At 49.2% G+C, this 26,431-nt stretch overlaps 1 protein-coding gene and 1 non-coding gene across 2 annotated transcripts in view; both read right to left on the bottom strand.

Annotated features, from left to right (window-relative positions):
* TUBGCP5 (tubulin gamma complex associated protein 5) overlaps positions 1–25,423 on the bottom strand; it is a 33,453-nt gene extending 8,030 nt beyond the window's left edge. The window contains exons 1-18 of the mRNA XM_049782667.1: positions 25,278–25,423; positions 22,348–22,401; positions 22,122–22,230; positions 20,764–20,860; positions 19,981–20,060; positions 18,490–18,625; positions 16,431–16,545; positions 14,778–14,867; positions 12,650–12,743; positions 11,090–11,336; positions 8,851–9,053; positions 7,881–7,996; positions 5,676–5,944; positions 4,614–4,812; positions 3,216–3,404; positions 1,681–1,863; positions 390–474; positions 152–272 (exon numbers count right to left, since the gene is read on the bottom strand). Of these exons, the coding sequence (XP_049638624.1) occupies positions 152–272; positions 390–474; positions 1,681–1,863; positions 3,216–3,404; positions 4,614–4,812; positions 5,676–5,944; positions 7,881–7,996; positions 8,851–9,053; positions 11,090–11,336; positions 12,650–12,743; positions 14,778–14,867; positions 16,431–16,545; positions 18,490–18,625; positions 19,981–20,060; positions 20,764–20,860; positions 22,122–22,230; positions 22,348–22,401; positions 25,278–25,411 (2,521 nt within the window). The 5' untranslated portion in view covers positions 25,412–25,423. The remainder of the gene's footprint in view (positions 1–151; positions 273–389; positions 475–1,680; positions 1,864–3,215; positions 3,405–4,613; positions 4,813–5,675; positions 5,945–7,880; positions 7,997–8,850; positions 9,054–11,089; positions 11,337–12,649; positions 12,744–14,777; positions 14,868–16,430; positions 16,546–18,489; positions 18,626–19,980; positions 20,061–20,763; positions 20,861–22,121; positions 22,231–22,347; positions 22,402–25,277) is intronic.
* Positions 19,684–19,817, bottom strand: LOC126023088 (small nucleolar RNA SNORA5). Its single transcript, XR_007500300.1, has one exon. It is a non-coding gene; the product is annotated as a small nucleolar RNA SNORA5 (small nucleolar RNA).
* Positions 25,424–26,431: the final 1,008 nt, after the last annotated feature.

Here is a 26,431-nt window from a genome sequence, read left to right on the forward strand (position 1 = left end):
GAGGGACAGTGAACTGGCCCCCTGTTTAAAAAGTTTGAGGACCACTGGTGCAAATCATGAGGTTTGTGAAACTGTTGCCAGAAATACACATCATTTGAATATTTCTATGTGCCCTAAAAAAATGTGTATTTATTAACTTAAAACATCTTACCACCAAACAGTAAAACATCCAGACTGTATTTTGCCCACTTGATTTGTAGTAAGAGAAGGAAGACTTGATTATAAATCTTTTGACATTCCAAACTTATAACAATGTCCACAGGCCATGGAACCTACAGGGAGGTCAAAAGAAAAAAACCCACAAAATTTAAACAGAGTAACCCAGTACTCACATGTTTGAATTTCAGCAGACCATGTATTTTTTTAGAAATAGCTTCAGTGATGCGTACCTTGTAACTCAGGGTCAAACCATCTAAGATATGCACAGGGAGCTTCTTCTTGGCTGTGTCAACGTTTTCAAAAGCTATCGAGAGACTAGAAAAAGAAACTGTATGTTAGTGTGAATCCTCCGCTCATCAACTTTACTCCTTTAAAAGAGACCCGGGTTCGATCTGAGGCACCCCATATGGTCCCTGAAGTCCAGCAGGAGTGATCCCTGAGTACAGAGCCGGGGGGGTAAGCCCAGAGACTGAAATAGGGCCAGCCACAGGCCAGTCAAACACTTTAACCCCTATATTATCTCTCCAGGCCCCTCATTTTCTTTATTTCTTCTTTTGTTTTTTGGGGGCCACACCCAGCACCACTCAGAGGTTACTCCTGGCTCTGCACTCAAAAATCACTCCTGTCAGGTTTGGGGTCCATATGGGATGCTGAAGATTGAACCCGGGTCTGCTGCATATGCAAGCAAACGCCCTGTCCACTGTGCTATTGTTCCAGCCCCAAAATCTCTTATTTTCTAAGGTACAAAGTAACAGAAAAGTTCGGAAGGTTCATATGAGAACTTAAATTAAAAAAAAAGACGAGGGGCCGGGTAGGTGGCGCTGGAGGTAAGGTGTCTGCCTTGCAAGCGCTAGCCAAGGAAGGACCGCGGTTCGATCCCCTGGCGTCCCATATGGTCCCCCCAAGCCAGGGGCGATTTCTGAGCACATAGCCAGGAGTAACCCCTGAGCGTCAAACGGGTGTGGCCCAAAAACAAAAACAAAAAACAAAAAAAAAAGAAAGCAAGGGGCGGGGCCCGGAGAGATAGCACAGCGGTGTTTGCCTTAGACGCAGAAGGATGGTGGTTTGAATCCCGGCATCCCATATGGTCCCTGAGCGTTGCTGGGTGTGACCCCAACACCAAAAAAGAAAAAAAAAAATCAACACACAAACCGATGAAATAATTTGTTGTTTTTGGGATACTGCTAGCAATTATTAGTACTGGGGGGGCCCTATGGGATGCCAGGGGTCAAACCTGGATGGTCTGTGTGCAAGGCAAACATCCTACCCACTGGACTATCTCCAGCCCCTGAAACCATAAAATGTAGGGGAGATTCAGCACACGAGTTATAAGACCTTTCGTTTGCTTCTGATTTTGGGTCATACCGGGTGATGCTCAGCATCACTCCTGGGGGGGGGGGCGGGGCTTGGGGACCATATGGGATACTGAGGATTAAACCTGAGTTGGCTGCATGCACGGCAAGCACCCTGCCGCTGTCCTGTGTTCCAGCCCGTCTTTGCTGACAGCACCTACTGATTTACCGTGAACTGTCCTCCGGGTAGCGCTGTCCCACGGCTTCCTGCAGCTGGACGTTGAGGAAAGACGCGTTCTGCCAGGTTTCCTTCTCTCTGATCTTGTCAAAGATGGACGTGTAGAAGTCATACATGGTGTCGCCGCCTTCCATCAAGAAAAAGTTCCTCATGGCCTGCAAGTATTCAATCAGCCTAAACGAAGAGGAAAGAAGTGACGGGAAGGACTGACACAAGCTTCTACATCAGTCATTTCCCACACAACCATTATAGGGACTGAGGCTTTGGGTCACACATACCAAGCTGTGCTCAGAGTTTACGCCTGGCTCTGGGCTCCGAGATTACTCCTGGCTGGGTTCAGAGGACCCTATGGGATGCTGGGGATCGAATCTCGGTTGTAAAAGGCCAACACCCTTCCCAGTGTGCTCCTGTTCTAGCAGTAGAGTGGAGGTTTATAATCTGAATTGGCAAGGATCAGATATATATTTATATATATATTTTTTTTTTGGTTTTTCGGGCCATACCCGTTTGATGCTCAGGGGTTACTCCTGGCTAAGCACTCAGAAATTGCCCCTGGCTTGGGGGGACCATATGGGATGCTGGGGGATCGAACCGTGGTTGTTCCTTAGCTAGCGCTTGCAAGGCAAACACCTTACCTCTAGCGCCACCTCGCTGGCTACTTAGGGCATTTCTTGCCAGCCTTTTTCCTATGCATAAAAGAAAAATTACGGGCTGGAGTGGTGGCACAGATGGTAGGTCATTTGCCTTGCATGTGCTAAACTAGGATGGACTGTGGTTCAATCCTCCGACATCTTTATAGTCCTCCAAGCCAGGAGCAGTTTCTGAGTGCATAGCCAGGAGTAACCCCTGAGCACCACTGGGTGTGGCCCAAAAAGAAAACAACTAAAGAAAAAAAAATAATTACTGATACTGAAGCAATAGCACAGTGGATAAGGCACCTGGCTTGCACATGGCTAACCTGGGTTTGAACTCCTTTATCCCATATGGACTTCTGAGTGCCTCCAGGAGTAATTCCTGAGCACAGTGCGGGGAGTAATACCTGAGTGCTGCTGGGTGTGACCCAAAACGAAAACCAAAAAACAACAAAAACGGGGCCGGAGAGATAGCATGGAGGTAAGGCGTTTGCCTTTCATGCAGAAGGTCATCAGTTCGAATCCGGCTTCCCATAAGGTCCCCCATGCAATTTCTGAGCATGGAGTCAGGAGTTTCCCCTGAGCACTGCCGGGTGTGACCCAAAAACCACACACACACACAAAAAGGCAAAAAATAACAAAAACTGGTCAATCAGGAACCCTCAGGCCCGGAGAGATAGCACAGCGGTGTTTGCCTTACAAGCAGCCGGTCCAGGACCAAAGGTGATTGGTTCGAATCCCGGTGTCCCACAGGGTCCCCCGTGCCTGCCAGGAGCTATTTCTGAGCACACAGCCAGGAGTAACCCCTGAGCACCGCCGGGTGTGGCCCAAAAAACAAAACAAAAAAACCAAAAAAAAAAAAACACAAAAATACCAAAAACGCTAAGGCCATACCTGTAATCCTTCTTCAGGGTGCGCATGAGGCTGCCGCAGCAATCCAAGTACTGCTTGTGGATGTGCGGGTAGAGGCAGGACCGCAGGGTCAGCTCGAAAGTCTGGCAGGTCACCGACTCCGCCGAGCGGTCCACGCAGACCTGGCCGCCAGCAAACTGCTCGTGGAAGTCACTCTGCTCCAGGTACAGCCTGAAACACAAGGGCGAAGTTTCTTTAATCTGTGACTGGCAACAGGATTCTCGAGCCCCGAAATCTAAGTCATGTTAAAAAAAAGTCAAAAAAATTGTTCTGTTTTTGTTTTTTTGGGGGAGCCACACCCAGCAGTGTACAGAGGTTTCTCCTGGCTCTGTATTTAGAAATCACTCCTGGCAGGCACGGGGGACCATATGGGATGCTGGGATTCAAACCACGGTCCATCCTGGTTCGGCTGTGTGCAAGGCAAACACCCTACTGCTGTGTAATCTTTCTGGCCCCCTTCCAGCCCACATTTGTGGGGCTGAAGAGATAGCATGGAGGTAGGGCGTTTGCCTTTCATCAAGAAGGATGGTGGTTCGAATCCCGGCATCCCACAGGGTCCCCAGAGCCTGCCAGGAACGATTTCTGAGCGTAGAGCCAGGAGGAACCCCAGAGCGCTGCCGGTGCGACCTAAAACCAAAAACAAAACAGACAAGAAAGTTATTTTTTAACCCTTAAAATAGTCTTGGAGTAAAGCAGCTGGTCAGTCACTCAGGTGTTCAGAGCTAGTCCTGAGGAGGCTTTTCTGGGCGCAGACAACGGGCACAGGCCACTCAGGCCTCACCTCCCACTCTGGAGAGGTGGCATTGGGACACTGTCCAACAGTACAACTGCTAAGTAGCTCTCAAATTACTTACAACACTCTCAGGCAGTCTTGTAAGTCACGGTAACCATAAGAAAATAAATGGGGAAAGAAAAACCTCATTAATATACTAGCTAAGCAGGGCCAAGATCCACAGACAAGTTGGTAGCTGTGACTCCCTGTGCCACACCTGCTCATGGTCTGGGGGCACCTGTGTGTGGGTGACAGCTGTCCTGTGGGCCCACCCTGGTGAGGTAGGAAGTCTGTGGCTGAGGGCCAGAAAGAGAGGACAGTGGCGAGGAGGGCACTTGCCGTGTCTCTGGCAAACGTGGGTTCAATTCCTGGCACCCACGGGTCCCCCGAGTGCAGAGGCAGGAAGAGCTGCTGTGAAGGGCTAGAGGTGACCCCCAAAGCCAAACCAAACCAAAGAAACTAACAAACACCCATGGAGGCTTGAATGATCCGTGCTGTGAGGGAATGCGGGTCAGTGGGACTTAAATGGGCCAGAAACAAGCAGCCAGAAAGCAGAGTGCAGAAGTAGCCTGCGGAACCACGGCCAGGAGGATGGGGGCAGCTGTCACCTGGCAAAGTTGAGAGCCAGCAGCGGGTCGTGGACATGCTCCAGCTCCAGGTGCCTCAGTGCGCTGGGCTGTAGCTGCATGAGGTCGGCTTGGGTGGTCTGTTGCTGGGCGAGCACCGGAGCGGGGGGCTCGTCTCCACGACGAAGGCGTGACTGTACCGACTCCAGGAAGAGGGTGTACAGACTCTTCCTCTCGGCATCTACAAGCAAGAACAGACAGGAACTGGGCTCAGGAGAGGGACAAAGGGCCATTACTCCCCACTACCTGGTTCTCTTTGGCTGCTAAGATGCCATCCCTGTGTTTCTGGCCAAGATTCCTTTTTTTTTTTTTTTTTTTTTTTAAATTTTTGGGCTACACCCCAGTGGTGCTCAGGGGTTACTCCTGGCTCTGCACTCGGAAAACATTCCTGGCAGGCACGAGGGACAATATGGGATGTCAGGGATCGCACCTGGGTCAGTCAACTGCAAGCCAAATGCCCTCCCTGCTGTGCACTCTCTCCAATCCATATAGCTTTTTTGGGGGAATCCTTAGTGTTTTCTAGACTCAAGATCTCAAGATCCTATCAGTCACACACACACACACACACACACACACACACACGAGAGAGAAAGAGAGAGAGAGAGAGACAGACAGACAGACAGACAGACAGAGACACAGAGAGACACAGAGACAGAGAGAATTGGATTTCGCTTTTCTCATCTGGATGCCCTCAGAATCTCTCTCGTGCTTCCCTTCTGAGGCCAGGACTTCAGGTTCTATATTGAATACAAGGAGTGCCTGATCTCAGAGAGAAGACTTGGGACTTTTCTGTTTGTCTTGGTTTTGGGGCCACACCAGGTGACACTCTGGGATTCCTCCTGGCTATGTGCTCAAAAATCGCTCCCGGCTTGGGGGACCATATGGGATGCTCGGGGATCGAACCACAGTCTATCCTGGGTCAGCGCGTGCAAGGCAAACACCCTACCACTCTGCCATCGCTCCAGCCCCAAGACTTGGGACTTTTCTCAACCTGGGCAGTACAACGTTTGCTGCAGGTTCGTGGTGCAGGGCCCCGTTTGCTACCTGGGGCTGTGGCCGCACACGCGGCACCCCCGAAGCACTGGAGGTTCCTCAGCAGCTGCATGGACTTGCCGGCCATGATGATCTGCTTGAGCACGGGTTTGAGGAAGGAGACCATGGTGTGCTGGCGGCTGCAGGGCCCCGGCTCGCTGCCCGAGCTGGCGCTGGCGGTGTCGCTCAGCCGCTCTTCCGCCTCGGTCTTCTCGGACACGCTGTACAGGGTATATGTCGCATACCAAAAGTCTCTGTGGTTCACTGGGACATTCTTGTTCCTACGGAGTCAAGAGATGTGACACAATGATGATTCTGCCTAAAGCACAGTTTAGGTATATTGCTCCAGGTTTTTATTTTTTATTTTTGGTTTTTGGCCACACCCGGCGGTGCTCACGGGTTACTCCTGGCTGTCTGCTCAGAAATAGCTCCTGGCAGGCACGGGGGACCATGTGGGACACCAGGATTCGAACCAACCACCTTAGGTCCTGGATCGGCTGCTTGCAAGGCAAACGCCATTGTGCTATCTCTCCAGGCCCCGTTTTTTTTTTTTGTTTTGTTTTGTTTTGTTTTTTTAAATTTTCCTGCCACACCCAGAGATGCTCAGGGGTAATCCCTGGCTGTGCACTCAGGAATCACTTCTGGTGGTGCTCGGGGAACCATATGGGATACCGGGGATCGAACCCGGATTGGCTGTGTGCAAGGCAAGTGCTCTCCCCGCTGAACCATTGGTCTGGCCTCTGTTCAGATTTTAAAAAATCAATAATAGGGGCTGGCAAGGTGGCGCTAGAGATCAGTGCCTTGCAAGCGCTAGCCAAGGAAGGACCTCGGTTCGATCCCCAGTGTCCCATATGGTCCCCCAAGCCAGGGGCAATTTCTGAGCGCTTAGCCAGGAGTAACCCCTGAGCATCAATCGGGTATGGCCTGAAAAACCAAAAAAAAAAAAATCAATAATAACAATAATTATGAAACAGCCCCTGACCTCACCCCAAAAGGGAGAGAGGTGGATTAATGTTTAAACTGCTGTGTAAATATCATACTAAGAAGGTAAAAGAGCAGCTAACGTGGAAAAACACATACCCGAGGAATATCTGGCTTATATCCCTACATTTTACATTAATGATAAATCCTTTGTTTTGGAGCAACACCTGGCAGTGCTCATGGCTTATTCTGGGCTCTGAACTCAGATATCTTCTGGTGAGGAGTGAGGGACCATATGGGATTCAGGGACTGAACCCCAGTAGGCGAGAGGGCAAGGCAAATGACTCACCCAATGTCTTCTTTCACTGGTCCCAGTAGGTAAAATTACATGTGACCGTTTTCACTGCTTCAATCTATAGAAGCCATTGTATCCCCAACGCTCTTTTTAGGGGGAAATAGGGCGTCTCTCCCCATTCTGAGTAAGTCCCAAATACAAGATCATTAAAAAAAAGGGGGGGCAAAGAGATAGCATGGAGGTAAGGTGTTTGCCTTGCATGCAGAAGGACGGCGGTACGAATCCCGGCATCCCATATGGTCCCCTGAGCCTGCTAGGAGCGATTTCTGAGCACAGAGCCAGGAGGAACCCCTGAGCGCTGCTAGGTGTGACCCAAAAGCAAAAGCAAAAGCAAAAGAAAACAATAGAGCGAAGAGGTGGCGCAGTGATAGGTCGTTTGCCTTGCACATAGCCAACACAGGTCAGACCCAGGTCCAAATCCTGGCATCCCATATGGTCCCCAAGCGTGCCAAGAGCGACTTCTTAGTGCAGAGTTTGAGCAGCAATACAACGGGGAGGGCGTTTGCCTTGCACGTAGCTGAATTGAGTTCGAGCCCCACCTGGAGAAATTCCTTAGCACCGCCAGGTGTGTCCCAAATCTCCAGTCCCTAAAAACACCCCAAAGAGGGGCCCGGAGAGATAGCACAGCGGCGTTTGCCTTGCAAGCAGCCGATCCAGGACCAAAGGTGGTTGGTTCGAATCCCGGTGTCCCATAGGGTCCCCCGTGCCTGCCAGGAGAGGAGCTATTTCTGAGCAGACAGCCAGGAGGAACCCCTGAGCACCGCCGGGTGTGGCCCCAAAACCAAAAAAAAAAACAAAAACAAAAAAACAAAAAAAAAACACCCCAAAGAAAACCTTGGGGGCAAGTTTCTGGCTGGTACCTGGAGCAAACATACAGGACTTTCACACAGAGAGACCAATGGTGCCCTGAATAGGGGGCTCCCAGGGAGAAGCGCCCTCACCTCTGGATGATGAACTCCCGGGCGCCGTCACACAGGTGCCCGTGCACGATCCACTCGTCCACCACCTGCAGGTAGGGCCGCACTGTCTCCACCCAGAGAGAGAAGAGTAGGGAGACCTGCAGAGAAAGAACTAGCTCAGCACCACAATCCAAACAGCATTTTTTTTTTTAGGTTTTGGGGTCACACCTGGCGGTGCTCAGGGGTTACTCCTGGCTCTGTGCTCAGAAAATACTCCGGGCTTGCAGATGGAAAGCTGGGGATCGAACCCAGGGTGGCCGTGTGCAAGGCAAATGCCCTCCCTGCCGTGCTATCGCTCCAGTCCCTCCAAACAGCCTCTCACAGAACTTGCTTTCTTGGCTTCTGAACAACAGAATAAATGGCGGGAGCTGACAAAGTCCAGACTCTCATGCCAACTGGAGTTGGTCACAGGGGATGGGGCCCTTGGGGGGCCCTATGGAGAGTTGATGTTTCCCAGGGAGAAGGGAAATGTGACTGTTGGGGTGACACTGCGCCACCCCACTGTCACCCCACAGTCAGCTTCTATGGGGGGAGGGAGACATGCTCTGCAGGGAGGGGGCCCCAGGATCAATCCCTGCGACCAGAGGAGACCCTGAGAACTACCAGCACCGGGAACAACCCCAAGCAGAAGAGAAGTCTCCGAACACAATTAGAGGAACCCTAAAACCAAGTAAAGTGACTTCAGGGCAGAGCAAGCAAGGAGGGCAACTACTTGCATAGAGCTGACGCTGGGTTCGATCCCTGGCATCCCACAGGGTCCCCAAACACTGCTAGGAGTGATCCCTGAATGCAGAGCCAGAAAGTCAGCCTGAGCACTGTGGGGTGTGACCCCCAAACAAAAAAGCAAAAGCAAAAAGCAATGCCCGCTCCCCATGGGTCCTCTCATGGCAAAGCAGGCTTGGGCCGGGCATTTGGGGATCGGGTATTTGGGGGCCGTGCTGGACCAACGTACGGTTTGCTCCGAGGCTTCCCCGACGGTGTCATACTCGAGAATGGCCTTGTACAGCGTGTTGAGCAGGTGTGAGGCCCGGACGACATTCCGCGTGTCAGGGGGCACTTCGGCCACGCCAGTGCTGAACACGCGCTGCAGCACCTTGAGCTGAGCCAGGCGAGGGGCCAGCTTGTCCACCACTATCGCCAGAGTCATGGTCGTGTCTGCGAGCAGAGGAGACTAAACCCATTGGCAAGACAAAGAGGGGCCTTGCAGGGGAGACCCACAAACTGCTGATGAGAGAATCCGGCTCAGGGCAGGGGGAACATTTCCCCCCAAACACAAAGAGCAACAGAAACATGAAATAATTCGGGAAGAGCTCAGGGTCGTACAAAAAACCCAAAAACAATGCTTTAAAGACAAAAGACATCTTGCCTCCCTACCATGGAAAAATGAGGTGGGGTGGGTCCAGAGCGATAGTACAGTGGGTGGGTACTTGCCTTGCACTAGTCAATCTCCTGGTATCCCAAGGGGCCCCCAGGTCTGCCCGGAATAACCCCTGAGCATCACCAGGTGTGGCCCCCAAGCCAAAAGCCAAAGGAGTCAAAAGGAAAAGACTGTAATGGGTTGTCAACTTACACTTCCGAGTTTGCTGGCAAGACTATGCATGTCTGTACAGGCAAGAGAAACAATTACTGGCCCATAAGTCCACAGAGAACAGTGTGGCAAGAGCCCACAAATCCCACAAGTCATTATGTGCTGTTTGACTTAGAAATCACATGCTGGGCCCGGAGAGATAGCACAGCAGCGTTTGCCTTGCAAACAGCCGATCCAGGACCTAAGGTGGCTGGCTCGAATCCTGGTGTCCCATAGGGTCCCCCGTGCCTGCCAGGAGCTATTTCTGAGCAGACAGCCAGGAGTAACCCCTGAGTACTGCCGGGTGTGGCCCAAAAACCAAAAAAAAAAAAAAAAAAAGAAATCACATGCTATTTATAATTGAACAGTTGCATAGTTGCAATTTATCAATTGCATCATCTCTATGCCCTCAATTTTTTCTTATATCAATTAAAGAATCTTCCTCTTCTTACTGTTTTTTGGACTATATCCAGTGGTACTCAGGGCTCTGCACTAAGGGATCACTCTCTCATCAAAGGGCATGGGGAACCATTGGGGTACCCAGGATCACCCAGATGGGCCATGTGCAAGGCAAGCACCTTACCTTTTTTTAAAATTCATTTTTGGTTTTGGGGCTATTCCCAGCGACACTTAGGGGTTACACCTGGCTCTATGCTAAAAAATTAATCCTGGAAGGGTCGGGGGACCCTATGAAATGCCGGGGATCAAACCCACGACAGGCGCGTGCAAGGTAAAAGTCCTCCCCACTGTGTTATAGCTCTGGCCTGGAGCACTTTATCTCTTATACTATTATCTCTGGCCAAAGAACAAATGTTACATGTTACTGGCTAAACACATGCGGAGTCACTTATGTGTTAGAGAGTATTACCACAAAGCTGCTGTTAATAAGATCAGGAACCATCAAAACTATGAAAAGTAGAGTGGCTAATGATGTATACTCATGAACTAAATAATTAAAAAAAATTACGTTCCTTTTTAGTTTGTTTCTTCAGGCCACTAAAGGGTAACTCCTGCTTCTGCACTTGGGCATCACACCTCGAAGTGTTCGGGGGACTGGAGAGGATAATGGTGATCAAACCTGGGCTGGTTGTGTGCAAGGCAAGAACACTCCCAGCTGTACCTTCTCCGACCCCCACAATGAGGTTCTTTATCGCTTATATGTATAATCCTCACAATTTAAGCTAAAAAACAGAGTACTTTAAGAATTTCTGGGTACCCGTATGTTACTGCTTCTATCTAAACAATTGCTGGAAAGAGTCATAAAACAGAGATCTGGTTGTCTCTAGAGAGGGTGAGAATTCTGGGCTGGGGAAAAGGAGCAAGAGGAAGAAATTTTAGCAGAAATCTGTTTTGGATTTTAGACACGTGGATGGTTCAAGTTTCAAAGGAATGCAGAGTTGAGGGGATGGGCCAAGGGGAGCACTTCGTGATCTGCAGGCTTGGGTCCTAGATGCCCTCCAGCCCTGCAGGATCCTCAAGAAGCACCCGTGGGTGCTGCCTGGAGACAGACATGCCAAAGTACACCAAGTTCCCTCCTGCAACTCCAGTCTTTCCCAACTCTGTGACCCAAGCAGCCTTCAGACAGCGCCTTTTGTGAAGCAGGAAAGAGAGAGTGCCAACCCACCATTCCCGATGATGCACTTCTCAATCTCCGCCAGTTCCTCTTTGAAGGTGATGAAGTACTTGTACAGGGCCCACATGAACGCCTGGTAGGTTCGGAACGGGGCTTCAGTCAACTTCTTAGCCACGGGCCCATTTCCTGGGGCCGTGTTCTCGGAGCTATGGCCCATGACTTCATCAATGAACTCCTGCAGCTGAAACACCACTTGGCCATAGGCCGCGATCTTTTCCAGCACCGACGACAGGCAGGTCTGCAAGACAGAGACAGAGAGATGGCGGGGGGCAGTGACCACAGGCAGCTCTACGAGACGGGCAAGACTTGGGCGCAAAGCCAGTCACCACTGAACCACCAAGACACAGTGACCGCTTGCTTTCAGACTAGATAGGACACAACTTCGTAAGCACTGATTTCTTTTCTTTTTTATTTGGTGGAGATGCCGGGGATGGAACCCAAGCACTTATTTCTTTAGCATCAGAATTGTGCTTAGGTTTTCTGCTTGTTTGGCTTTGGTTTTGGGACACACCTGGCTATCTCAGGGGTTACTCCTGGCAGGCTCAGAGGACCATATGGGATACTGGGGATTGAATCGTGGTCAACCACATGTAAAGCAAGTGCTCCACTGTGCTATTACTTTAGACCAGGGGTCTCAAACTCGCAGCCCGCGAGCCGCAAACGGCCCTCCGTACAACATTTTGTGGCCCTGCCCTAGAGGAATCTTTGTTTTGTTTTAGTTGTTTGGGTCACACCCCCCAATGTTCAAGGCTTACTACTGACTTTGCACTCAAGGATCACCCCAACTTTGCCTCCTGCAGCCCGCAGGTAAATTGAGTTTGAGACCCCTGTGTCCAGACCCTGATTTAAGTTTTAAATATACATACAAGGTAAAGATACTATTGGGGGGAAAAAAAGTAAACTTTTTTTTGGGGGGGAAACAGCATTCCCAGTATAGAATTAATAACAACAAAAAATAGAAAATACAAATCAAAATCAAGGGGCCAAAGAGAGGACAGAAGGTAAGGCACAAGACTGATCCAGGTTCCATCCCCAGCATCTCATATGGTCCTCTGAAAATTAAGAGTAACTCGAGCACTGCCAGTTATGGCACCCAACAATAATAATAACAAAAACAAAAATCAAGCCTAACAAAATAAAAAAATTTTTTTTAAAAATCAAGCCTAAACATCACAAATAACATTTTAAAAAATTCCTTGAGCATTTTAAAGTTGCAAACTTGACTTTGCTTTTTTTTTTTTTTTTTTTTTTGGTTTTTGGGCCATACCCGGCGGTGCTCAGGGGTGACTCCTGGCTGTCTGCTCAGAAATAGCTCCTGGCAGGCACGGGGGACCATATGGGACACCGGGATTCGAACCAACCACCTTTGGTCATGGATCGGCTGCTTGCAAGGCAAACGCCGCTGTGCTATCTCTCTGGGCCCTTGACTTTGTTTTTAAGATCTGTAATGATCTCATAAGTAATTTTCATAGTTCAAATGCTGTCATGTTTTATTATCATGGTATATAAATTATATTTTATGCCAAATACCAGTAATTACAAATAACTTACATGTGTCAAATGAGTTACTATTATATTGTTTCTCACGGTGACTTTCCCATCTATCAATTGAAATATGAAGAGTTTTTTCACCCCTGATAGTAACCTGAAAAGAAATACAAAAAACAAATAAATACTTAAGTCTAGAGAACATTTCAGAAATTTTAATAGGAGATTCAGATTGGCTGAGAGTGGATGGGAGAAGTAAGATAATAAGAAAATGAAAAATGTAAATTTAATCACTTTTTAAAAGTTAGAAGGGAATGTACATTTGGAATTAACTGCTGTTTGCTTCTGTAATCCTGGCTTTGCTTTAGACATAAAGGGCTGCCATCACAGGCCTCAAATATGTGGCAGAAGAGACTAGGCCAGAACAGCCAGTTCCAGGAACTTCGAGGGCACGTACCAGCACAGTTAGATAAACTAGCAACACCTGGGGTCTATGGGTGGACAAGGTCATAGACACCCAGTGGGCGCCCAAGCCCCACCTCTACTACTTCAGGTGACGCAGACCCCAAAGCCCTAAAACCCACAATAATCCACTCTAGATGTCCAAAAGGAAACACCCTGGACAACAGGCAATCAATTTAAAGATAACTGTGATGGTTTGAAGCCTTTGTAACCCTGTAAAAGGAGTCTGAGAGCTCAGGAAGGGGTTGTTGCCTCAGAGGGGCAACCCCAGCATGCTGGTAAATAAACTTCCATGCCTTATTCAATGCTGTTGGTCTCCTTGGTGGTCTTTGTGGGAAGGATCTCAAATTTGAAGCTTATAGACCTTAATGCTTAAAAACACTTCGGGGCTGGAGCTATAGTAGAGCAGGGAGGGCATTTGCCTTGCACACAGCAATCCAGGTTCGATCCCTGGCATCCCATTCGTCTCTGAGCCTGCCGGGAGTGCAGTCAGGAGTAACACCTGAGCACTGTTGGGTGTGGCCCCAAAACAAAACAGAAAAAAAGGAAATTAAAACAGAGCAAGCCTGATTCAGATGAAACTGTCCACAGGACTGAGGGAAAGAAAAAAGGCATGAATCGAGCCCTCCAGGAGTGACTCCTGAGCACTGTAGGGTAATGGCCAAAAACTCAGCAACCAATTCCAAAATAGTGCACCTCAAGTGCATCACAGCATTAGTTACACAGCCCAGAGCTGAGACCAACCTCTGTGTACACAGGCGAGTATGAAGAATGTGAAGAACAGAGAAAACTCGAGAAACCCATAAACTCTCCACTTGCAACCACAGGGGATAACAGAGCCATCAGCTTAGTAGAATGAAGCAGAGGAGTTAAAAGAAATGAGCTCGGTGAAACCAAGACCAACTCTGAGACTCTCAGGTCCAGTGAGAAGTTACTAGGAAAAAAGAGGAGTGAACTGGGTGTAAAGAGGGTCCAGTGTGCGGTGAAGGAAAGATCTGGGTGCTCAGGGATGACCTTTATTCAGGCCACCTTTAGAGATGCTAATATTTTTTTTGTTTGTTTTTGGTTTTGGGGTCACACCCAGCAGCACTCAGGGGTTACTCCTGGCTCTGCGCTCAGGAATCCCTCCTGGCAGGCTTGTGGGACCATATGGGATGCTGGGATTCGAACCACTGTTGGTCATGGATTGGGTGATTGCAAGGCAAATGCCCTACTGCAGTGCTATCTCTTTGGCTCCTATGCTGATTGTTAATGATGTGGAGCTGCAACTATGATAACATCATAACTATCATGTTCTTCAATCAAAAGTTCTCTGTCATGGGCCAGAGCCAATGCACAGCAAGGGGGGGGGGGCACTTGCCTTGTATGGGGGTCAACCAGGGTTCAAAACCCAGCATCCCATAGGGTGATTCCTGATTGCAGAGCCAGGAGAAACCCCTGAGCACCACCAGGTTGCCACCTACCCACTCCTCCAAAAATTATACAGGGGGCAATGACAGTACAACAGCTAGAGTGCTTGGCTTGTACACAACCAATTTGGGTTTATTCCCTTGTGCCACGTGCTAATGGCCCCAGCCCACATGAGTGATTCCTGAGTACAGAGCCAGGAGTGAGCCCTGGGCACCACTGGTGTTGTCAACCTCTACACCCCAAAGTTGTAGATTAAAAAGAAAAGTTAAAATCCCCAATTCTGTTTCCCGCCAAGAATCTCCTAATGACTGGATCTTACCACAGGGTCTCCCGAATAACCTGCGTCTCGGAGACCACAACTCTGTCGCTTGGGACGTATAACGGGTCACTGCTGTACAAGTGCTGGTCCCTGCCAGATTGACAACGATAAATGCAAAGATGAACAAAGAACAAACGCAAAGCAACATCAATAAAAACAGAGTGAAAGCAGTAGGTGTGTAAGTCTTAGACTATGTTCAATTTCCTCCCAAGTTAACTGGTAGTCAAGAAACAAATGTGCTTCATTTATTTATTTATTTATTTATTTATTTATTTATTTATTTTTATTTTTTTATTTATTTGGTTTTGGGGCCATACCTGGTGGTATCCAGGGTTTTACTCTGGTCCCACCAACTTAGTTGTTGAAGCACACTTTCCGCATCATTTTTACACGGAAGCTGAAATGCTCTCAGAACAACGGGGACTACAGGAGTTATTGACGCACACCCACTGCAGACCCAACCACTGTCATTTCCTGGACAGAAACACTGCAGTGACCAGAGCAATGGACAGCACAGTGTGGAGGGCGCTGGTCTTGCCTGTGGCCGACCTGGGTTAAATCCCTGGCACCCCAGATGGTCTCTTAAGCTCCACCAAGAGTGATCCCTGAGTGCAGGGTAGAAGCCAGTCCTCAATACCCACTCAAACAAAAACAACTTCTGGAGGCAGTATCCCAAAACAGAAGACAAATAAGTGAATTACTCTTACTACTTATGAAAAGACAGGTAGCAGTAACTTCATTAAAAAATAAGGAGGTAGGGGTCGGAATGGTGGCACAAGCAGTAGGGCATTTGCCTTGCACGCGCTGACCTAGGACGGACCGAGGTTCTATCCCCTGGCATCCATAAGGTCCCCAAAGCCAGGAGCAATTTCTGAGTGCAGAGCCAGGAGTAACCCCTGAGCATCTCCGGGTGGCCCCAAAAGACAAAAAAACAAAAAGAAAAAGAAAAAAAAGGTGGAGATGGGGGAGAGTTCCAAGGACTAAAGCCTAGGCTAGCATACACGAGAGGCTGAATTTGGCTCCTGGGACTTGAATACTACAGGGTATAGCTGTTCTGAGCACTTCTCTGGAGGTCCCAGTCGCTCCACATTACTAGGTCTGAGCATGGAACTGAGAGGCTGGGCTGCCTGCTGCCAAGTCAAAATTGTCCCAGCACAAGCCTCAACGAAAGGAACTGCTTGAATCTCAGCGCAATCTCAGGCAAACAAATGGCAAACACTAGAGTGTTTCCTGTTACTAAATAAAAATTATGGGGCCGGAGAGATAGCATGGAGGTAAGGCGCTTGCCTTTCATGCAGAAGGTCGTTGGTTCAAATCCCGGCATCCCATATGGTCCCCTGTGCCTGCTGGGGGTGATTTCTGAGCATAGAGCCAGGAGCAACCCCTGAGCACTACCGGGTGTGACTCAAAACCAAAATAAATAAATAAATAAATAAATAAATAAATAAATAAATAAATAAATAAAAGAAAATTATAGCTTCCTTGCCCGTCTCGAATACAGGCAGGGGAAGGGAAGGGGGGAGGGGGACATTGGGAGGGGGGAATGTTACACTGGTGAAGGGGGGTGTTCTGTTTGTGACTGTAACCCAACTATAATCATGTTACTTAAATAAAAAAATATATTAAAAAAATAAGAAAATTACAGCTTCTTACCAGACAGCTGCGAAATTGGAGTGAAGGTGTAAGCTATGGGGGAACCGTGGGGCCCTGGGGGTCCAATACTGACGGACCACATGCTGCTCCAGCCAGATCCGGGCTTCTGCCTGGTCTACAGGAAGAGATTTGGAAGATTGGTTATAAGATGAAACAAAACAGGGGTCGGAACAATAGCACAGCAGTAGGGCATTTGCCTTGCACACAGCCAACACAGGACAGACCCCAGTTCGATTCCCGGCATCCCATATGGTCCCCCAAGCCTGCCAGGATTGATTTCTGAGCACAGAGCCAGGAGGAATCCGAGTGCCACTGAATGTGGCCCCAAAACAAAAATAAACACAAACGAAAAAAAGATGAAACAAAAGGGCACCAGAGACAGCACAGCAAGGAGGGCACTTGCTTTGCATGTGGCCAACTAGGTTTGATCCCTGCCATCCCATGAGCCTTTCCAGAGTAACTCATGAGAACAAAGTCAGGAATAATCCGAGCACTGCTGGGTGTGGCCTTAAGGCAGAATAAATAGATCTGTAAATAAATTATCAATTTGAGGACCACGGAGAGGCTCAAAGAGCAAGAGCACTTTGTCTGCTGGGGCGGACCAGGCACTGTGCAGTTCCTCGAGCACTGGGCTGAGTCCCAGTACCCCAGCTGGAGTCAAAAGCAATCCCCATTGCGGGCCTTCCTTTGTCTGTCTACTAGCAAAATTTTCAGCCATTTTAAGTTGATGGCCAATGAAAAACAAAAATCAATATTTAGGACAGACAAAATTCTTTTTCTTGGAGGGGACCACACCCAGGGGTGCTCAGGGGTTACTCCTGGCTCTGCACTCAGGGGTCATTTCTAGAAGGTGGTGCTCAGGAGACCATATGGAATGCCAGAATCAAACCCAGGTCGCAGCGTGCAAGGCAAATGCACTCCCCACTGTGCTATTGCTCTGGTCTCAGAGAACCAACAAAATTCTTAGTACAAGTGGAGAACCGACTTGCCTATTGCCTCCCCCTCAACATGAATTCCAGTGCTACTTCTTCTTAGGTTCTGTGAATGCTTTTTTACCTTCTGGTGGCACTCTAGGTTACTCCTGGCAAGCTCATGGAACCTTATGAGATGGCAGGGATGGAACCTGAGTCAGCTGTAGGCAAAGTAAATGCACTACTCATTGTGCTAAAGCTCTGGCCCCCATGTGTGAATGCTTCTAAAACATCTGTTCTACAAGGAAGGTAGAATCTGCCAACCTTTTTCTTTTAATTTTGTTTTTTGTCTTTTTGGGCCATACCCAGCGAAGTGACGCTCAGGGGTTACTCCTGGCTATATGTTTAGAAATCACTCCTGGCTTGGGGAACCATCTGGGACGCTGGGGCATCGAGCCGCGGTCCGTTCTAGGTCAGCCGAATGCAAGGCAAACACCCTACCACTGTGCCACTGCTCTGGCCCCAGAATCTGCCAACTTTTAATTAATTTCTATTTGGGGTTTCCCCCTAATAGTCCTTTACTGAAGACTGTGATTTACCAAGCTGTTCATAATACAGTCATTTCAGGCATTGCATATTCCCACACCAATCCTACCACTAGTGTGACCTTCCCTTCACCAGTGTCCCCAGTTTTCTACCCACCATCCTAGCCTGCCCCCTTGCAGGAACAAACAAATTGACTTTATATTGTTTGTTCCAATGCAAAGGCACATGGAATCCCAAATTAGATCAACAAGGATCCATTCCAAGCAATCGCTCTATCCCTCCGTGATGTTCCTAACATCATTCTCTGAGGATTTACTGGGCTGTGGCTGGTGCTAGCTGAGCCTTCTGTGTTCCTGGTCAGGGTCCCTTAGCTTTGCAGACTCCCAAGGAACTTTCCCAGCAGGTTTCCTAGGATCCCGCTGGAAATAGGATCCTATGAGGAAATGATGAAGTGTAAGATCCAGGAGGGGCAGATCTAAAACAAATTGGGCCTGCCCCCATGGAACTCATTCTCAAAGACTGCCTTTGCTTCTAACAGACACTCTCTCAGAACAGATGCCAGTATCTAACACTCTGTTACACAGACACACAAACACACAAACCTTTCCAGCTGACCCAAGACCCCAGTTTTCTGCTTTGCTCTGGTTCCTCTAAAGGTGTCCTGTCCACCTGGATTCCAGAGTCTTCTCTGCTCAAGGGCTGTTGATCGTCTTCATCCTCACTCTCTTCTGACCAATTCTGAGGAACAAAGGAAATACAGCCTTTCCCTTAGGGACTCTAACTAGAACCACACTGAGCAAAAGATGATTAAATTTCACAAGAAACTTGGTGAAGAGAGCAAAAACCGTAAGTAGCCCGAAAATGCCCAATATGGGACCAAATTATTTTTTGGTGACACAAACCCCAAGATTCACGGCTTAAGGCTACGTGTGTTCTGTTAGACATTCTCTTACTCAAGATTTGGTGAGAATTTTAATGTCTCTCATAAAAACAAGTATGTCTGTTTCTGTTTTCGCCAACTTGCTCCAAGAAATAAGAATCCATGACAATGGCTTTGCAAATTCCTTTCCTTTCTTTTTCTGGGCTAGATTTAGGGGATCACTCCTGGCTCTGTGCTCAGAAATCACTCCTGGCAGGCTTGCAGGGGACTACATGGGATGCTTAGGATCCAACCTGGATATTTGCATGTAAGACGAAGGCCCTCCCCACTGTGCTATTGTACTGGGCCCTCTTTCTTTTCTTTTTCTTTCTTTTTGGGGGTTTTTGGTCACATTGGCGATGCTCAGGGGTTCCTTTGCTCTGCACTCAGAAATTGCTCCTGGCATGCTTGGGGATCATTTGGATGCTGGGAATTGAACTGGGGTCTGCCTGGGGTTGGCCGTGTACAAGGCAAATGTCTTACTGCTATGCTATCGCTCCAGCCCCTCCCCTCCCCTCCCCTCCCTTACCCTCCTCTTCCCTCCCGTCCCCTTCCCTTTTGTAGTGAAGCAGGATCATTTACAGTGAACAACACAGAAAGATGTGAGGAGGGATAAGGAAGGGAATATGCATTCAAGAGAAAATATGACTCGAAAGAGCAAGCAAAGAGACAAACAAGTGAGATATGTATTCAAAGGAGAATATGGGCTTGGAAAAAATATAACATGTTTTGGCAGAGGAGAGGGGTCACACTTCTAGTGGGCTTGGGACCATATGGGGCTCCAGGCATTAAACCCACATTGGCTGAATGCTAACAAGTGCCCTACCTGCTGTTGTACCACTCCAGTCCCCCACTTCTTTTTTTCTTTTTTAATAATTAATGTCTGTGACTGAATTTATCCCTAAGACCCAAGCAAGGGGACCAGGGCCCATGAGTCACATGTTGCTGTAGCAGCCTTTTAGGCCAGTGTCTGCCATGAGCTGGGCAGGCACTGAATTTGACACAGCTGCAAGCTCCTATTCATTTTTCTTTGACCCCTGACAAGCTCAGGGTCCACATGGGATTCAAGGATGGAACCTGAGTTGGCTGCATGCAAGGCAAACACCTTCCCTGCTGTGCTATTGTTCTGGCCCACCCTCCTATACTTTCCCTGGCCAATGGAGCTGCCACTTACCGGTGTGCTGACATCTGGCCCAAGGTCAATTTCTTCACCTTCCAACAAATATTTTCCCCAGTCAAAATCATCTTTCTTTTCTAAAACACAGAAGATTGTCATCAATGTTACAATCAAAGACGCACTAATAAAACTACAGAAAAAGGCATGACAAAAATTCAATCAAAAAGGATTCTGGAGATGGTTTGTTCAAAATCTGAAATAGTGGAACCCAAGTGACAGACAGTGGGGAGAATGTTTGCCTTGCATGCAGCCGATCTGGGTTAGATCCCTGGCATCCCAGAGCATCCCCTAAGCACTGAAAGGAATAATTTCTGAGTGCAGAGCCAGGAGTACGCCCCAAATATCGCCATATCTGAGCCCCCCAAAAGTCTGAAACTCAAAAAATTACTACCTACAATTAAAATTTTTTCTTTATCTTCTAAAAGTGGTTTATTATTCTAATTAATGTTTTAAATGAAAATTTCCAATTGCATCTAAAGCAAGAGGACTATTTTAATTTTGTAGTTTTACAACTTTTCCGTCTTTATAGTGTTTGGGCCAGCCCTGGCAGTGCTCAGAGCTTACTCCTGGCTCTGTGCTCAGTAATCACTCCTGGTGGGCTCGGGAGACCATCTGGGGTGCTGGGACTCAAACTTTGCTCAGCCTCATGCAAGGCAGGCATCCTCCCCACTTGCTGTACCACCGTGCCAGCCCTGACAGTTTACAAGTTTTTATAAAATCTCTATGCTGGGTGATTAGGCTATAAGGCAGCACTGTAGGCTAAAGCACTTGGGAACATACCCACTTCTTTCTCTCTTGGAGTTTCCACGTAACTGTTGTTTGAGGGCGAGTCAGAGAGACACAGAAGAAGGGCGAGTATGGAATAGTGGGCATCTGTCTTCAAAACAAAAGCAAAGGGCATCGATTACAAAGGTTGGCTGAAATGGCCGAGCACTTTCTGGGGGGGTGAGGAGGTTTGGGGCTCCACTCACTAAGTCGGGGCTTACTCCTGGTTCTATGCTCAGGGGTCAGTCCCAGGGTGTTGGGAGTCAAACCAGGGTCAACTGTGTTAGGGGGCAACAGATATTATAATAATTAACACCTGTGTTACGTTAGTCTCAGCACTTTCTTAGGTAATGTGAATAAAGAAAAAGATAACCCCAAGAGTGTCTACCCTAGAAGGTAGAGGGAGAGAGGGAAACTGGAGACACTGGTGGTAGGAAATATGCCCTGAAGGGTGCTGGACACTGACTGAAACTCAATCAGGAAAAAAAAAAAAACCTCAACTGTATTCTTTTTTTTTTTTTTTTTTTTTTGATTTTTGGGCCACACCCGGCATTGCTCAGGGTTTTACTCCTGGCTGTCTGCTCAAAAATAGCTCCTGGCAGGCACGGGGGACCATATGGGACACCGGGATTTGAACCAACCACCTTTGGTCCTGGATCGGCTGCTTGCAAGGCAAACGCCGCTGTGCTATCTCTCCGGGCCCTCAACTGTATTCTTGAACAACCTTGTAACCATAGTGTTAAAAATTAAAAAACTGGGCTGGAGTGATAGCAGAGTGGTAGGGCATTTGCCCTGTACACATCCAACCCTGGACTGATTCCTGGCTTCCCATATGGCCCCTCAAGCCTGTCAGAGCAATTTATGAGCAAAGAGCCAGGAGTAACCCGAGTGCCACCGCTGTGACCCAAAACCCCACAAATCCCACTCCCCAAAAAACCCAACCACCCCATGTTAGTTATGTCTCCATTTCTCCTCCGCTAAGAAAACCTGATTTCTATTTAAATAAGCCTGTTCTCTAGACTTCTGAATTCAAATGTGTACACATAATCAGTCCAAATGTGGGAGGTGAACAATAATGAGGTAGAGTCAGACAGACCTAATGTGAAGGGCAGGCTTGCACTGAGTTTCCTATGTACTTTACAAAACTGTCCAGGTCTAGGGGGCTGGAGTGATAGTCCAGTGAGGAGAGTACTTGAGGTCAACTTGGGTTCCATCCCAGCATCTCCTCTCTTGAACCTGCCAGGAGTAATTTCTGAGTACAGAGCCAAGATTAACCCCTGAGCAACGCCGAGTGAGACTCAAACCCTCCCCCCTCCCCAAATAAAAGGTAAAATAAAACAATAAAGAAGTCACACCAGACACCATAGCCGTACCTTTATTTCTTTAATGCTTGGAAGTGAGGCGTTTAGAAATTCTTCAGTTAATCTCTTCCAACTCGCAGCTTTGTTCAGATCAGAATGCACCATAAATTTCTCATAAATTCTAAGACAACATGAAATAAAATCACTGACCAGTAAAAAAGGCTCTATTGAGAAAAAGATCTCCAGGAGAAGGAGCATCTTTCTCATACTCACATACACACAGAGACAACTGGCTTACCCTTCAATTATCTTCTCTATTTTGTGGCTGTTGACATCGAGGAAGCGATGAAATCTAAAAGACAAAAATATCCTTCTGCCTCTTTTGTGCCACCATTGAATCTCTCGCCTCCTTGTCCTTTCTCACCACCCCATGGCTTGTTTCCATTTGTGGACCCTTTCTCCCACCATTCCTTTCACCAGCCAGGCCCACAGCCTCTGCACCCCCCAGACTCAGCTCAAAACTGATCCAGTAAGAGGCCGGATCCATAGTACAGCGGGTAGAGTGTTTGCCTTGCATGCGGCCAGCCCCGGTTGGATACTCAGCATCCCATATGGTCCCTGAGCCTACCAGGAATGAATGCAGAGTCCAAAGTAACTCCTAAGCACTGCCCAGTCTGGCCCCAAACCAAAAACTGATCAGTAGCTGTTTGGCCTCATGCCAGACAAGGTGCCATCTCCTCTGTACCATCTCTGTGGCCCTAATAAGAATTCCTGTGTTCCCACAATGTCCTTCCTCCCCACAGCCATTATGTCAGAGGCTCCTAATCTCTGAGTATGTCTTTTGGCTGTGGTAGGTGTAAATTCGAAGCCCATCCTTCAGGCTAGTGGTTCCAGAGGATTTGGTCTAAACCTCAAGGTCACGAAGCTGCATTGCCTTCTGGCTCCACAGCTTCCTGGTCTCTCGGTGCCCAAGTGAAGCCCAGTACCTGTTTAAGAACAATGGTCTTAACTGATGAGAGAAAAAAACAACAACCAGCAAACATGGGGCTGGGGCACGATTCACAAATATGCAAGCTGCTCCAAATGACTTTATTTCCCTCGTTATAGCTTAGGCAAACAGGGAAAAGCAAAACCAGTGCCACTTTTCTTCGGTGTGTGTGTGGGGTGGGGGCACACCCAGCAAGGTTTACTTCTGACTCTATGAGCTCAAGAATTAGTCCCAGAAGGATTAGGGGACCAGATGGGATGTGGAGGAAGAATGAACATGGGTCATCCTCCTGCAAGGCCAGTATCCTTCCCATTTTATTACTGCTCTGACTCCCTAATGTCAGTTTTAACTAGATTATCTCCAAGTTAGGAAAAATGCATGCAGCGGTCCTGCAGGACATCAATTTTCTGATGGGAACCTGTTTTCCTACAGCTCTTTGCCTGAAGCTCCTGGGGTCTTTGACAATCTGATATTTCTACATCTCCGCCTGCTGTTGTTGAAGATCTGAGTGCCCGGGGATGGAAAGAGAGGGAACTTTTCTGGGTCTAGTCAGGAACCTGAACTCATCTACCTTTTTTTCAAAAAACTAAATTAGGAGCCAGGGAGACAGCACAGCGGCAGGGCGTTTTACCTTGCATGCAGCCTACCCGAGAAGGACCTGGGTTCAATTTCTGGCATCCCATATGGTCCCCCGAGCCTGCCATGGGCGACTTCTGAGTGCAAAGCCAGAAGTAACCCCTGAGCACCGCTGGTGTGGCCCAAAACCCAAAATAAATAAATAAATAGGCAAGAGGAGAAAACGAGCCTTGACCTCCCCCATAGCATCTACACCCAGTAAATCTTCAGTGACTCTCATGGGGATCGTTCAACCTGCAAATCCAACAAGCCAATTCACTTTTGGTTCTGGTGCACAGGTGATGCTTTCAGAGGCTGGGCAATGGCAGAGACCCTGTACCCCAAGACCTGGATCCCATTCCCATCCCTGCTGGGAACCCCAGCCTGGGCCCCCAGTCCACGCCTGAGACCTCTGCCTGTCCCCCCAAACCCCCTACTGAGACCCTGGCCAGCCCCCCAAATCCACTACCGAGATCCTGGCCTGCCCCCTAAATCCCCTACCAAGACCCTGGCCTGTCCCCAAAACCCATCCAAGATCCTGGCCTGCCCCCCAAATCCCCTACCAAGATCCCAGCCAGCTCCCCATATTTCCTACCAAGACCCTAGCCTGCCCCCCAAGTCCCCTACCAAGACCCTGGCCTGTCCCCCAAATCTCCTACTAAGACCCCAGCCTGCCCCCAAAACCCCCAACCAAGACCCCAACCAGCCCCCCAAATCCCCTACCAAGACCCAGGCCATCCCCCCAAATCTCCTACTAAGACCCGGCCTGCCCCCAAAACCCCCAATCAAGACCCCAACCAACCCCCCAAATCCCCTACCAAGACCCCAACCAGCCCTCCAAATCCCCTAGCAAGACCCCAACCAGCCCCCCAAATCCCCTACCAAGACCCCAACCAGCCCCCCCAAGTCCCCTCAAGACCCAGGCCAGCCCCCCAAATCTCCTACTAAGACCCCGGCCTGCCCCCAAAACCCCCAACCAAGACCCCAACCAGCCCCCCAAATCCCCTACCAAGACCCAGGCCATCCCCCCAAATCTCCTACTAAGACCCCGGCCTGCCCCCAAAACCCCCAATCAAGACCCCAACCAGCCCCCCAAATCCCCTACCAAGACCCCAACCAGCCCCCCCAAGTCCCCTCAAGACCCAGGCCAGCCCCCCAAATCTCCTACTAAGACCCCGGCCTGCCCCCCAAACCCCCAACCAAGACCCCAACCAGCCCCCCAAATCCCCTACCAAGACCCAGGCCATCCCCCCAAATCTCCTACTAAGACCCCGGCCTGCCCCCAAAACCCCCAATCAAGACCCCAACCAGCCCCCCAAGTCCCCTCAAGACCCAGGCCAGCCCCCCAAATCTCCTACTAAGACCCCGGCCTGCCCCCCAAACCCCCAACCAAGACCCCAACCAGCCCCCCCAAATCCCCTACCAAGACCCCAACCAGCCCCCCAAGCCCCCCACCAAGACCCAGGCCAGCCCCCCAAATCCCCCACCAAGACCCCCAAAATCCCCTATTAAGACCTCGGCCAGTCCCCCAAATCCCCTCCCAAGTCCCCAACCAGCCCCCCAAAACCCAAGACCCTGGCCTGACCCCCAAATCCCTACCAAGGCCCTGCTCGCGCCCCCCACACCTGAAGTTGCTCCAGGCGAAGTGCAGGGCGAGCTGGAAGTTGGGGTCCGCCTCGTCCTGGAGCCCCGCGACCAGGCGGATCAAGGCGCGCACGTCGCGGTCCTGGCGGTTGGCGGACGGGCCGGGCAGCGCCATGTTTTCCGTCTCGCGAGATCTCGCTCTTATCGCGAGACTTGGCTCAGCTGGGCTCCGCGGCGCATGCTTCCGCGACTGCGCCAACTCTCGCGATAGTTGTCCCGTGGCTTCTGGGAGCGCGTCAATTTCACTTGTCAATTTCACTTGTCAAAGTGCTGTCACTTGGCGCCTCGGGGCCTTCACTGCGCCTGCGCGTCCACAGCTCCTGGGCCTCCCTGCTGCAGTTTCTCCTGCTGGAGCAGCTTCTGCTCCTCCTCCTCCTGCTCCAGCCCCAAAGAGCCTCTTTAGTTTTTGGGTCGCACCCGGCAGCGCTCAGGGGTTCCTCCTGGCTCTACGCTCAGAAATCGCTCCTGGCAGGCTCAGGGGACCCTATGGGATGCCGGGATTCGAACTACCGTCCTTCTGCATACAAAGCAAACGCCCTACCTCCATGCTATCTCTCCAGCCCCTAAAGAGCCTCTCTGGGATCGTGATTTAAAAATCTGCCTTTCAACCCTCTTCTCCTTTTAACCGAGGCGTATGGCTACTCCCAGACCGATTTGCTGCTGGATCTGCCTTTTTCTGCATTGAACTGAGTTTGTTTGTCTTTTACACCACCGTGGCGGGAACTTAGAATATTTTTTGGCATCACGTATGATTCCCCTCCTGGAGCCCGCCTGAGTGATCCTTGAGCGCAGAGCTGGAGTAAGTCTTCAGCACCACTTCCCTCCCCCCTTCCAGTATTATCCAAAACAAAATATCATTATCAATTTTATGTGACATGCTGCTTTTGTATGACAGGCTGTTTTTTTTTTTTTTTTTTCTGGTTCAGTACCCTGGTCAAAGTAGCTTCCTTTTGGGGATGTTTCCCTCCACCACGTTTACCTGATGTTCCGTGTTTGACTAGGAACTCAGAAGCAGTTTAATTGTGGATGTTAGGACACTCTCAGAGTGGACCTGCTGTACCTTCTCTGCCTGCACCTTGCAGGTAAAGGTGCAGGTAGAGGTAAAGGCACCTTGTCTTTAACCACTAGCGCTTCA

The sequence above is a fragment of the Suncus etruscus genome, chromosome 11, assembly GCF_024139225.1.
Source record: "Suncus etruscus isolate mSunEtr1 chromosome 11, mSunEtr1.pri.cur, whole genome shotgun sequence".
Lineage (NCBI taxonomy): Eukaryota > Metazoa > Chordata > Mammalia > Eulipotyphla > Soricidae > Suncus > Suncus etruscus.